Here is a 13,223-nt window from a genome sequence, read left to right as displayed (position 1 = left end):
TCCACCAAAAGATGCGACAAGCATTGACTGCTCTGGTTGGCTCCCCCCTCCCCCCACTAATGATGGCCACTACAGTCTATTTTACATGGTTGTCCATGCGGCTTTGAGGTCACTTGTCCTTGGGTTCTCCCGAACCTGATTTTGTATTTGATTCCCAAGCCCTTTCAATCGCAGTCTTTATGTGGGTCAGAAGTGCTCAGTGGCAGGCTGTATCTTACAAGAGAACAAGAGTAAGTGGTTCTGTGCACCTGGGATAAGACAAAAAGCACGGAATGACAAACTCAGCATGATGCAATCAGATAATTTAAAAACATTTAAAGTAATATTTAGTATAGCCTTAAGAGAAGATATTTTTAGTACAGTTCGGACAAAAACCTTTAAACAATGACCATGAAATCATCTTCCTCTTTATGTATATCTGCCTAGCTTGGGTTATGCATCTCCACTGACATTGAGTCAAGCTAGAACTACCAAATGAGAGCGCGATGGTTCACTATGCCTTCTTTACCATAAATCCATTTTGTTGGGCTCTAGAAGCTCTGATTTGTTGTTGGGCAAACATGAAGACAGCCTGCGGTGAAAGCGACAGACAGAATTTCACGCTCCGGTGCCCTGCTGGCTTTGGCTGGCTGGCCCAAGTTATATCTATTTTTTCCTGTCCTGGGGTGTTAGCGCAACTATAGAAGTATCCCTGAAAGTTTTGTGATTCAGCATCAATGACACCATTGGATTGGTTATTAACTACATTTAAAGTAACTAATGCTAGAAAATGTGGATTAGGCCACAATTTTAGGCTATAAATCAGAGGAGAGCAGATGAAGAGTGGGCAGCAGAGCAAGGTGGCCCGGCTCAAATCCTGCCGCTTGCTAGTAGCGGGAACAGACAGCTCGCGCACCCCTCTGCGCTGCGGTTTGCTCGGCGGCGGAGTGGTGAAAGTAGCGGTACTTCTCTCGCTGGGTTGTTTTGAAGATTAAGTAGCGTAATTGACATAAAGTGCTTAGAACAGTGGGAGCACGTTGTCCTCAGTGGAGACTCTTGACAAAACCTGGTCCTTTTATGTCTGACTACAGATGATTGAAATGAATATGCCATACCCCCCCTTTATCTTTGACCTATACAAAAAGAAGACTCAGCATGTTCGATTGCAACCCCTCAACATCCTTTTAAGACCTTTTCTTTGTTGTTATTTTTGTAACAATTATTCCAGAAGTAAAATAAAAATAACAAGAGTTAATCAAAGAGATAGATATTGTTAGCATAGGAAAAAAAAATCATATTTGCAAACTCTCCAGAAGGATGCAAAGTGGTAATTAGTGACGAAAACACAAACACAAGGTGAATGTAGGTGGGTCATGCCTGTGAGTGCTATACATGATCTGAAGCAGACTTTATAAAAGCTGCCCCTTCGTGGGAAAGGAGGGAGAAAATGGAGGGTGATTTGCAGGCAAGAGTGAAAATTTTAGAGCTGGCAAAGACTTTGATCAGGTCTGGCCACCACATTTTGTAGATGAATGTGAGACTCAAAGAGATTAAATTATATTACTCAAGATAATATAGGGAGGTAGTATCAGAAGCTAGACTTTCTCAAAACCAGCCCATTGATTCTAGGAAGACAGAGAAGTGACTTTAGAGTGAAATGGACCTGGGTTGAATCCTGGCTTTTGCACTTATAGCTAAGTGACCTCACTGAGCTTCAGCGTTCTTATGCATGAAATAAGGATAATCATAGGATCTACTTTATGGAGTTCTAAGGGTCCAAAAAGATAACATGGCAAAGAATTTGGTCTACTATCTGGATAGTTAGTGCTCAGTAAATGATAGTTATTATTATTTCCAGCTTGGTCAATGAGTTTCTGTGTGACTATGAATGAGCCATTTCCTGTGATGCACTTTCCACGTATATAAAATGATTGAGTTCTCTGTGAAATGCATGGCTGTCTCAATCAGGTACATGGATGACATTTGCAGAATGTTAAATGGTACTTGGAAGAAAAAGAATGTAAAGTAATAATTAGATTAGTGTTAACATGACATTTTTATTTGGGGTGCAGATTTCACACAGATTACATTGGGGTGTCTGCACAGGACACAGAAACAATCAAGGTAAGGAAGACTGTCAGGAATAATTCTGGTGTTGTAACTGGTCCCAGATGAAGAAATAATACACACAAAACTCTGAAGTATTTTGCAAATCATTTCCATTGTACCCATGAGCTCCCAATGAAACAAACATGCAGAGCAGTAGAATGCCTAATCTACTAGGGCTTGTCTTAGGAGGTAGTTTGAAGATAAATAAAATAAACTACACTTTACACAGTTGGTAGCTAAACAAATAGAATTTATTGCCCCAAAGGGGATGATGCCTAAGTTGAAGAAAGGCTTAGATAAATCCATGGGTAATGGATCTTTAAGGAGTTATCAAGGGAAAGTTTAAGAGTATTCAGGGTATTTGCCTAAATTTTGACGTTGGTATCATTAAGATAAAAATTTGCCTTCTTAAATGGGATCGCACAGTAAATAGTCTAGCCTGGGTGGGCCTTTATTTTGACTCAACATGAAATTTCTTATGTCCTAATGTAGTGCAAAAACAGATTTGTAGAACAGTGATATGTGGCGGTACTTGCTCCGCTTATTAAGTGGATTGCCTGTGGTTTCGAAAAGCTTCCTCCTCTTAATAGTATCCACTGGGCGGCAAGAACACAGCACACTACCTTAAGGGTCACTCTTGCGTAAGACATTAATGCATCAGTCCCTAATTTGGAAACCTGTGGTCACTCAGCAAGACAGAATTTGTCTCTCTCCCTCAGTGTAATGATTTTTATTTTGTAATCTCTCTTGGGGTAATTCCTTGCAGGCTTGGCATGTTGAGAATCAAATACTGCCTCTAACAATATGGTCGTGATTCTCTGCTTGGCTGATTTAGCTCAGCATTTAAGTAACCACTAATCTTCTGAAAGCACCAGGGTCTACTTAGAGAAATCCCTGTTGTCTGCAAGGATGGAAACAAAATCAGCATGGAGGAAGCATTAGTTACTAAACACAAATCAATCTTTTTATCCACCTCGCTGGATGCTTTGTCACCATCAGAGGCGTGGTTTCTGGGCAGTGAATCTTCATTTTGTAGGTGTAAGAGCAGCTCAGGTCTGACAAGCAGGGGAGATGAGTTGGGGAAGTGGAAGGAGTAAAGAGAGAGTTTATTGAAGTTGCTAAGTATAAATCAAACTACATTCTAATGGATGAATCTCACAAACATGGAGTAAAAGAAGCCAGACACATGATTTGTATGACTTGCATGACTTTATCATTTGTAGACTTTGCTGAATTTGTTATACTTCTGTAAAAGGTTATTAACAGCCCTAGCCAGTTTTGCTCAGTGGTTACAGCATTGGCCCATGGACTGAAGGGTCCCAGGTTCGATTCTGGCCAAGGGCACGTACCTCAGGTGCAGGCTCAATCCCCAGCCCCGGTTGGGGCCTGTGCTGGAGGCAATCAGTCGATGTGTCTCTCTCACATCTCTCTCTCCCCCTTCCACTCTCTCTAAAAAAACAATGGAAAAAATATCCTTGGGTGAGGGTTAGAAAAAAAGGTTATTAACAAAAACATCTTAATATAGTTTCCTTGATTTGAAAAAAAATTACTTTGACACTCTGGGTTTATTAGCATTAATTTGGGTGATTTGTGCCTTGTTTTCCTTGATTTTCTGGGTTAAGATTTACAGGAATTTGAATGTTCTAAAATAACTCATTTCACACTGCTGGTGCAAACTTGTCTACTACAATGAGAAATTGCCCTAAGTCAGCTTCTGACTTTAGAAAAATACTTGAATCTATAGAATGGAGCCAAACTCACAAACCCATTTATGTATGACTTCATGGAGATGAAAACAAAATAACTTATTATTTGACCTTCTCTGTTGCCGAAACATCGGCTCATAGAAGAAGGGAAGCGCATGCACTAGGAGACAGTAGGCACTGGGTCTAAAGTGAGGAGCCCTAGACTCTTCCTGGCTTTGCAATACAGACGTAAAACATCACATCTCTCTCTCCTCTGTACCTCAGTTCTGTGCATAAAGTGAACAGAAAGCATATGGATGAGAGTATGTCTTAGAAAGAGTTTTGAGCTCCTGATGAAATGTGACATAACTATCATGATTTAAGACACATAGTAAAGATTGTCACTAATATAGATGATGCCAAAAAGTAGGATTGTCATTTGCCCGTGGCAGAGGAGGCATTTGATATGCAGAAGAGAGGCATGAAGGAAAGAAACGAAACTGTGAGACTGAATTGTACGGTCAGAATTCTTTTAGCCAATAAATTCCACTGAGTTGAAAATATGTTCCAGAGGGAAGAAGTGGGAAGAATCATTCTGATAATAATAGTCAAACTGATAAATGACAATCTTAGTTGGCCATGAACACTTACAAATGCTACCTCTGACATATGAGTTTTTTTCCTGATTTAGCAATTCCAATTGTTAAGTTATCCTAACGTATTGCTACAGGAACAACAAAATCCTAGTTTTTGCATTCTTTCAATTCTAATAATTATATGTCTTCTTCCATATAACCCAAGAGTTGCTTTTGAAATGTTATGTTCTGAGTATAGTCATTGAATTTCAGTCTTCTTTTCCTTGGGAGCCCAGAATATTTGTCTTTTAAATTGTTGCCAGGGATGCAACCTTGAACCTGGCTTCAGCTGTAGAGAAACTGTTATTGGTTTAGGGAGAAAATGGATTACTACTGCTAGAGCAGAAGCTCTCAAAGGTCTATAGTGCCCCTAATTGTTCATATCACTGTCTATCAGTAACTCACTCAAAGTCAGATTTCAAGAAGACTTTTTGGAAGCAAAAGGGAGACTGAGAAGATGAGATCCACTGAACATGACTGCTAACTCTTCAGTTTCCTTCCGAGGGGCAAAAATCAGGGTGTCAGGTAGAACCAAAAAGAGCAGAAAACCTCAAACAGAATGAAGATCATTCCCCCAGACTGAAAGGAGAATTTCCTTTTGGAAAATTTCCATAGAATTTATAAGACCCACTTAGCCAATCATTTAGGAAGTCCTATGCCCAGATACAATAAAGTTCATCAGTATACTGGCTTAAACACAGGATATGACTTTACCAATCTGTTGGGCTAACTCAAATACATCAATAAAGAACATGGCCAAGCAATAACAATTGAGGGAGTTCAGGAAAATCTCTTTCCTCTGGTGAGCTCACCTTTTAGCTTTTGCTGAGATGGGCACCAAGCTTTTCTTTCCTGATCAAGCTTGCTGCATAGGGGATCTGTAAAATAAAAACAAGCAAAACTCTCCAGGTAAGCTGAATTTAGAGACAGATATAATGGAGACCTTTAATCATGCCTAATAATTTGAATGCCAGTGGGTCCTCTCTGAGGAGAAAAGATCTCCATCTGCTCAGCAGGATGGAGCTTCTGGGGTATAACATCCCAAGTGCCTGTTTAAAAGCATGTCAAGGACAGACAGGTGATTACAATAGACTGTTGCTACAGCTAGTCTCTGAGGTTACTTAAAGAAGTTTTCAAAATTTTGCATTTAATAATATGGTATTCTTGCCTGGCCGGGCGTGGCTCAGTGGCTGAGCATCGACCTAGGATCTAGGAGCTCGAGGTTCGATTCCCGGTCAGGGCACAGGCCCGGGTTGTGGGCTCGATCCCCAGTGGGGGGCGCCAGGAGGCAGCCGATCAATGACTCTCTCATCATTGATGTTTCTATCTCTCTCTCCCTCTCCCTTCCTCTCTCTGAAGTCAACAAAGATACATTAAAAAAAGAAAAGAATAATGTGGTATTCTTATTTTTTATTTAGGTATGAAAACTAAGTTATGATGCTATCATGCATGTCCAAGGTCACAAAACAAGAATATGACTATAAACTAGTTCGATGTAATCTTTCATTTAATTAAAGTGATGAAATATATATCATTATAAATCACAAGTAAGATTAACTAACTAAACACAAACTATTACTCTGGGTAATTTCCCAATAACTACTGAGAAGCATCAGAAATAATTGCACTGAATGGAAAATACGATGCTTGAGAATTCTACCTGGATAAACTTGAAAGTACTTGTCACTACTGGGGCACTGAATGAAAGCCTATCACATTTGATATGCTACTTTTCATTAGAAAATTCAAATGGTTGAAATTGGACGACATATATTATTTAGATTTGCCTCTGCACTAACCCCAGGTAAGGTACTCTATCATTACGTTACTTACTTTCATCATTATAAAGCTTAACACAGAATTCTAAAGATTGGAATCTATTTTACACTTAAAGAAATAACTATTCAGCCTTCTCGGATGTAACACGAAATACGGCTGTTATGTAAAAGCTATGAGGGGAAATAAAATTAGTGTCATTCGATTAGGTAATGTTTTTGAATACTGTTATATACATTCCCTTTATCCCCAGCATATTTATGGTTTGCTTTCCTGATCTACCAGTCCATAAATAAGAACCTTTATTAATGGAAGGAGCTACAAATCTACAATGACACTAGTAGCTAAGATTATTAGCTGGACCATTTTGCTGTAATAACTGGTCAGTTGAATCAAACAGTCTTTTCAATGGAAAACAAGTGGCAAGACTAAAATAACCATCTCACTATTTTTATACACAACCACAACATGGATGTATCTGATAGGTGCATATCTGATAAAGGGCATGGATAGCAGCATTGAAATTAATGATTCATATAGTACCATAAAAAGTTCAGTGTCCTAATCTCACATTTTAGGGCCTGAGCTGAGATCAGCTAGATAACCATGACAAGAACAGTTACATGGGGACCTACTCTGGTTACCTCTTCTTTTCACTCTAGGTCATGCTACACCTGCTGTTAACGCAGACACACTGAATCTTGATTTTCCATTGTGGCGCAGGCTGCAGGACACCCAAGCACATGGGTCACCTCTCTCTTTAGATGCACGAGAGAACAGAGACTCGAAAGGAATTCTGTTATTTGGGATAATAAGGAGAAATGATGCAAACCTTGGGGCACAAGGAATTACCGAATGTATCTGTGCCCCTCTCACATTTAGAAAGAGGCCTCAACATCAAGATGAGATTCCATTAAAGATTTAGTAAGTGTCAGTTCTGTGCCAGGCACTTCTTATGTAGATAAGTGAACATCACTCTGGGATATCTCATCAAAGTCAGTAGACTACTCATCCTAACCCAAAGGAAACTGTCTGAAGGATGTTACTTTCAGATTTAAGTCAGAATTCCTTCCTTCCTTCCTTCCTTCCTTCCTTCCTTCCTTCCTTCCTTCCTTCCTTCCTTCCTTCCTCCCTCCCTCCCTCCCTCCCTCCCTCCCTCCCTCCCTCCCTCCCTCCCTCCCTCCCTCCCTCCCTCCCTCCCTCCCTCCTTCCTTCCTTTTCAAAAACAACAATGTAGCATTTCATTAAGATGCGAAGCTGAGAAAGAAAACGGTACTGGGGGGGGGGGGGCGGAAAGGACATTTCCAAGTGAGAACATTTGATCCAAAATTTCCAGACTGAAATTTAAACCTGCATCAAGAATTATCCCCACTCCAACACTGACTGTTGCATTTCTTTCATTAAAGCAAGATGAAATAAAAGCCAAACAAAAGCAAGACAAAAAGCAAAAGGTTGTGAGCTAAAAATCATGTATTTTAAATTCTAAGTCCTAAATCATGAATGATAAACAATATATTAGAATATGGTCCAATTGTTAATGAGAGCTACCCTATTCCATTGATTCCATTGATGCACTTTTCCCATTCACACTTTAACATCTCTGAAATTGGGTGTATTATAATTGATAGTGTCTTAGAACAATAGTTGGAAGCTTCTTTTCTTGTGATCCATCAAGTAATGTTGACTCTTACAATTGACAGTACTTAAGATTCCATGAAATGCAATATTGGATTCATGAGACCTCAGTAAATACTCCCCAGCATGGGAGCTCAGGATCCTAGGGGCTTCATTTAAGTTAATTATGCCACATAAAGTTCCTGTAATAGAACTTACAAAAGCTTTCTTTTCATCTTGACCAGCTTAAACATCACCAAGACTGGATTGGACAAAACAGCCCTTAAAGTTATTATATAACTTCTAATTACCTAATTGACTCTAGTCTGTCAAAAAAATTGAGAGTTTTCCAAAAAAAAAAAAAAACAACAAACTTCTTAGTTTGTGGCAAGAGAGAGTAAGCCTGAGCTCAGACATTCAGGTGAGTCAACATCTTGGAAGGAGAAAGATGAGAAGAGGCTATATCACTAAGGAACAAGTAATCGCTTTGTCAAGATGCACAGCAATAGATCAATAATTGGAAAAGGTCCCACTGTGGCCCAAGTTCATCCACTGCTAGAGAAATCAAGGCAGGCTGACTCGCTGGGACCTCCTTTTGGTTCATATTTAGCCACAAAACCAAAATCCTCTAGTGGCCCAGAGATCTTTTTCTAAAAATATAGTGCAAAAAAGTAACTATTCTACCTACTTTAAAAAAATGTAAAACATATTTAAAAAATTCTCTGGGTTGAGACGATAGAAATCTGGGCAAGCTCTCACCCTAATGAACACTGGAGAATCTCCAAGAAAAGGCAGGATCACTGAAGAGCTGTGTCCTTGCTAAGGAGGGCGTGTTTCTCCAGCAACGATGAAGACCGATTGCTCCTTTGCCTGCAAGGAAGCACCGTGCTCCCACCATCAAGAAGCTGTAAACTGCTTGTTTACAAGTCCACATGAATGAAACATCAGTATGAAATCTATTGATTGCACATTATTTTACTGGAGGCTTTAAATTTATTTTTTATTTTTATTGAATTTATTGGGGTGACATCGGTTAATAAAATTATATAGGTTCCAGGTGTGTAGTTCTATAATACAAAGATTTCGAACCTTTTTCATCTCCTGGCACACATAAACTAATTACTAAAATTCTGTGGCACACCAAAAATATATATTTTTTGCCGATCTGACAAAAAAAATAGGTATAATTTTGATTCATTCACACTGGACAGCTACTGCTGTGTTGGCTGTTGCCATGTTTCTAAGGGAAAAAAGGGCAGTGTCCTTGACTAAATAGTCAGGCCTTGCATGTTTTAAACATTCTTGTGGCACATCAGTTGAAAATCGCTGCTATAATACATTACCTGTACACTGAATTGCGTGTTTACCACCCCAAGTCATGTCTCCTCCCATCACCTTTTATCCCCACACAGTTCCCTCTGGTAATTACCATACTGCTATCTGTCTATGAGTTTTTGGTGTTTTTATTTTGCTTAGTCCCTTCATCTTTTTCATCTGGCCCTTCAACCCCCTCCCCTCTGACAGCTATCAGTCTGTTCTCTGTATCTATGAGTTTGTTCCTACTTTGTTAGTTTACTTTGTTCATTAGATTCCACATAGAAGTGAAATCATAAGGTATTGGTCTTTCTCTAACTGGCTGTTTCACTTAGCAGGTCACCTCACACCTGTCAGATTGGCTATCGTCAATAAATCAATAAATCAACAAACAATAAGTGCTGGCGAGGGTGTGGAGAGAAGGGATCCCTCGTGCACTGCTGGTGGGAATGCAGGCTGGTGCAGCTCCTGTGGAAAGCAGTGTGGAGCTACCTCAAAAAATTAAAAATGGAACTGCCTCATGACCCAGTGATTCTACTTCTGGGAATATATCCTAAGAAACCCGAAACACTAATTCAAAAGAATATTGGCACCCCTATGTTCATTGCAGCGTTATTTACAATAGCCAAGTGTCCATCAGTAGTCGAGTGGATAAAAAAGCTGTGGGACATTTACTCGCGGCTTTTGAGACCCTTCCCCTCCCCCCCCCCCCCAGCTGTGTGACTGACTGCAGCATTCTGGAAAAACAGCAGAGGGCACTTCAGGACTAGTGCATTTGCACCGTCTGTGGGCCTCTTGGTAGCGATCCAGCAAGTTCAAAGGATGTGAAACTGGGTCTAGTCATTTATCATGTGCTCTCTGCTGCAGCATGTCCTTCAAGAACTATGACTACAAAAGTACGTATTTTCAACAAACGGACAATAGTAGCTCACATATAAATGCACTGGCTTAAAAAAATTGTTGCCAAATTAGCAATAATATAAAAAAGGTTATCAAGGCATCAGAATAGTCTCAGCTTGTATTGTAAATTGTATTATATTCCAGTTTTTGGAAAAACCTTAATCAAAAGGTTATACAGAGTAAAATATCTTCACCTTTTTTTAAATTGAGACATACTTGACATATAACAATGCATGTGTTTATGAAGTTTCTTCACCTTCTTCTTTCCCCTAAGGGGTGATTAATTTTGTTTTTAAAGCAAAACACATTTTTCCTAAAATCACAATTCACTCGTGAATGAGAAATCTGTGTCTCTGTATTATACTAAACAGTAACCTCTTCATGAACTTTCTAAATTCTGTAACTTTTGTATTTGGTTCACAGTGAGAGGACTATATTTCTCTGTATAAATATATCTGGTTTAGTAATGAAACATTTTAAGCATTAGAAAGCTTAGGACAGGGGTAGGGGGCTTTAACACAAACTTTGTTAAGTACTATGAAACTCTAATTGTAAGCTATTTTTAAAGTTAGCTTGTGGTCATGTATAAATGTTAAATATACATATGCTTTAAATCTGACATTGAGATAAGAGCACAAGGAGAGTCAACCATTTGACTCTACAGTCATCATAACTTTGCATTTAACAAACTGGAAAAGGAAGCAATGATGCAGAAATTATAGTCAGTGGAGAATCTAAACATGCAGGAGCCAAAGAAATTCATAAGTTTTCTTCCTACAGCAATGACACCCAAGATGCTTTGGATATAATATTTTGAATAAGAACACTGTAACAACATAGTACAAGTGCACTTGGGTCTATGGGGATCGTTACAAAATATGATGATTTTAATATATTTGAATTCTCCATTATTGCAGGATAGAGTGGGTTTTTATTTCATCTACAGGAAAAAAATGCCTATTCTGTAGGCAGATGACTATTCTGTAATATATTGTTCCATAAACTTTAAATATAAAATAATAAAATAATTTGGAGTGGATTGCTGGGTTCTCAAGGAGCAAAGTATGTAACCATATTAACAGATGAGTTAGGTCATTCAACTAAAAATATTGAGAATGTCAATAATTATGATACCTAGTAACTTCTTGATAATCTTTGGATATAATTTTCTAAAGGCACTTCCCATAGGTATTTTAGCAAGTGAAACAAGCTGAATAAGGGAGGAGATAAATGTCTATTCAAGGAAACTTGAGTCTGCTGCCTCAGTTCTAAAGCAGATGGCATACAGTAAACACAGGTCTTTCCTGCACAAAAACATCTCTAGCCACGAAGGCTGAAATAGTTCAACTATTAAAGCACTACTTTGAGAAGGGATATTACTCATGTTGGCATAGCATTTTATGACTTGCGTGGGCATTTCATGTTTATTGCATACTTACTCCACACTATATTCTTATCAGGGCAGAAGGCAGACCTTACAACAGGTCCCTTTGGTTGAGGAACTGACACTTAATGAACTACGTGGGATGAGTCTTGAACTCAAGTTTGCAGACCTTAAAGCTTGTGTCTATTAGTTACAAGGACAGTACAGTAATACGTAAGCTTTCTATAATTCAATAGTATGCCTTCCTTTAGTAGTTTTGATAGTAGTTACTTAGCACAAAAGAACATTTGAGAAACTCGGGACCAAACCAGGGAAATTTGGAAAAGAGTTAAGAGGTCAGCTAAATGAGAGTATCAGAGTTGGGGCAGGGAGCATCCATGGGTAGTGATTCAATCAACAAATGTTTACTGATAGCTATTTAATGCTGGGCCCTGGAGGCAGCAAGAAGCTATTAGTATCTTCTGGTAGGGGACACCAAAGAAGAGGAAGCAGCAGGAGGGACAAATCATGTGTATTTCACCTCTTTTTATGTTGTTAGCCTGGACACGCCTTTGTGGATTTCAGGACTTATACCTACAGGGCTGGGGGGAAAATTCTAGTTTCTCCCAAAGCATTCAATTTGCAACAAGAAGTAATTTACTATCTAGAGGAATGTGAATTAACAACACTTGTCTAGATAAATAAATACCTATGATAGAATATTTTTCAATACAGAATAATAAAAATGTTTAGTAATACCAATTTGTATCTTCCATGTACCAACTACCTCAAAAGACATGAGATACTTTTTTCTTCTATCAGTGCTGCCTGTTTATCACATGGATGCAATATCATTTCTTCCTTTACTAAAGAAACCAAATGTCAAAGTAAATTAAGACACTGAAGTTACATAACTAGCCTTAAACAGGGGCGCTGAAGTGAATACTTAGTTTCCTTTCTTAATGCGCATTTTGCTAGACTCACCACCCCCCTGAAATTACAAACTTTTGGTTGCATGTGTGACAATTTTTGTTTTAAGAGTCTGAAAACAATGCCCTGAATAAAATCAGTAAAGTTTTGAAATTGTATATCCCTCTGCCTCCAATTCTATATTTTAATTCTTCCTTTGGACGAAGAAAACAATAACTATACTCACAGCAAGTAATTACTAGTTCTTATTGTCAGAAGCTACCTATTTAAGAAAATCCTTTTGCTCCCAGTGAATTTAGGTGCAAAAACACCCCCGAACACAAACAGAAACAGAACAAGAAGAAAGGTCCTGTCCAAGAAGCATTTTATGCTGCGGTGGGTTTCAGAGCTGAAGTTGAGAGCCGGCCCTTGAGATCGAGGAAAACCTCAGCGGGGGTGTTAAGAGCGACAAGCAGCACTTTTAACGGAGCCCGGCATGGGGAGGAACATGAAACATAAGGGTGCTTTCAAAATGACTCTCAGCAATCTCCCTGAGCACAAGCATGCTTTCTCCCACGCAGGAAGGCAAGATTAATAACCATCTTTCTTAAATAGCCCTGACAGAGAGCTAGACACCCGTCTCTTTAGACAAGACGGGCGGGTATGCAAAGACACACGCTTTGTGGTGTAAGGATAACACGCACCAGCTCCGAAAAGCCTAGCAACCCGAATTATACTGACGCTGTGAACAACACTGAGGACCAGTGTGTGTCCTTATCCAGGCGATTACAAATATCGGACAAATACTGAGCAGAAATCGTTTCCCCGTCGTACTCATGGAAAGGAGCAAGCTGGGGAGGCTGCTTTAAAGGCGCTAGTGGATAATCCCGATGTGTCTGCAGGGGGACAGGAGCGAGGAATTCAGAAGGAAAATACAAA

At 39.2% G+C, this 13,223-nt stretch overlaps 1 protein-coding gene across 1 annotated transcript in view; it reads right to left on the bottom strand.

The window, feature by feature from the left end:
• Positions 1 to 5,223: 5,223 nt before the first annotated feature.
• SKOR2 (SKI family transcriptional corepressor 2) overlaps positions 5,224 to 13,223 on the bottom strand; it is a gene marked incomplete at both ends in the record, with an annotated part of 32,447 nt that continues 24,447 nt past the window's right edge. The window contains one exon of the mRNA XM_081149083.1: positions 5,224 to 5,286. Within this exon, the coding sequence (XP_081005209.1) occupies positions 5,224 to 5,286 (63 nt within the window). The remainder of the gene's footprint in view (positions 5,287 to 13,223) is intronic.

The sequence above is a fragment of the Miniopterus schreibersii genome (genome assembly GCF_964146895.1).
Source record: "Miniopterus schreibersii genome assembly, chromosome: 10".
NCBI lineage: Eukaryota > Metazoa > Chordata > Mammalia > Chiroptera > Miniopteridae > Miniopterus > Miniopterus schreibersii.
This window is presented reverse-complemented; position numbering and strand designations above follow the sequence as displayed.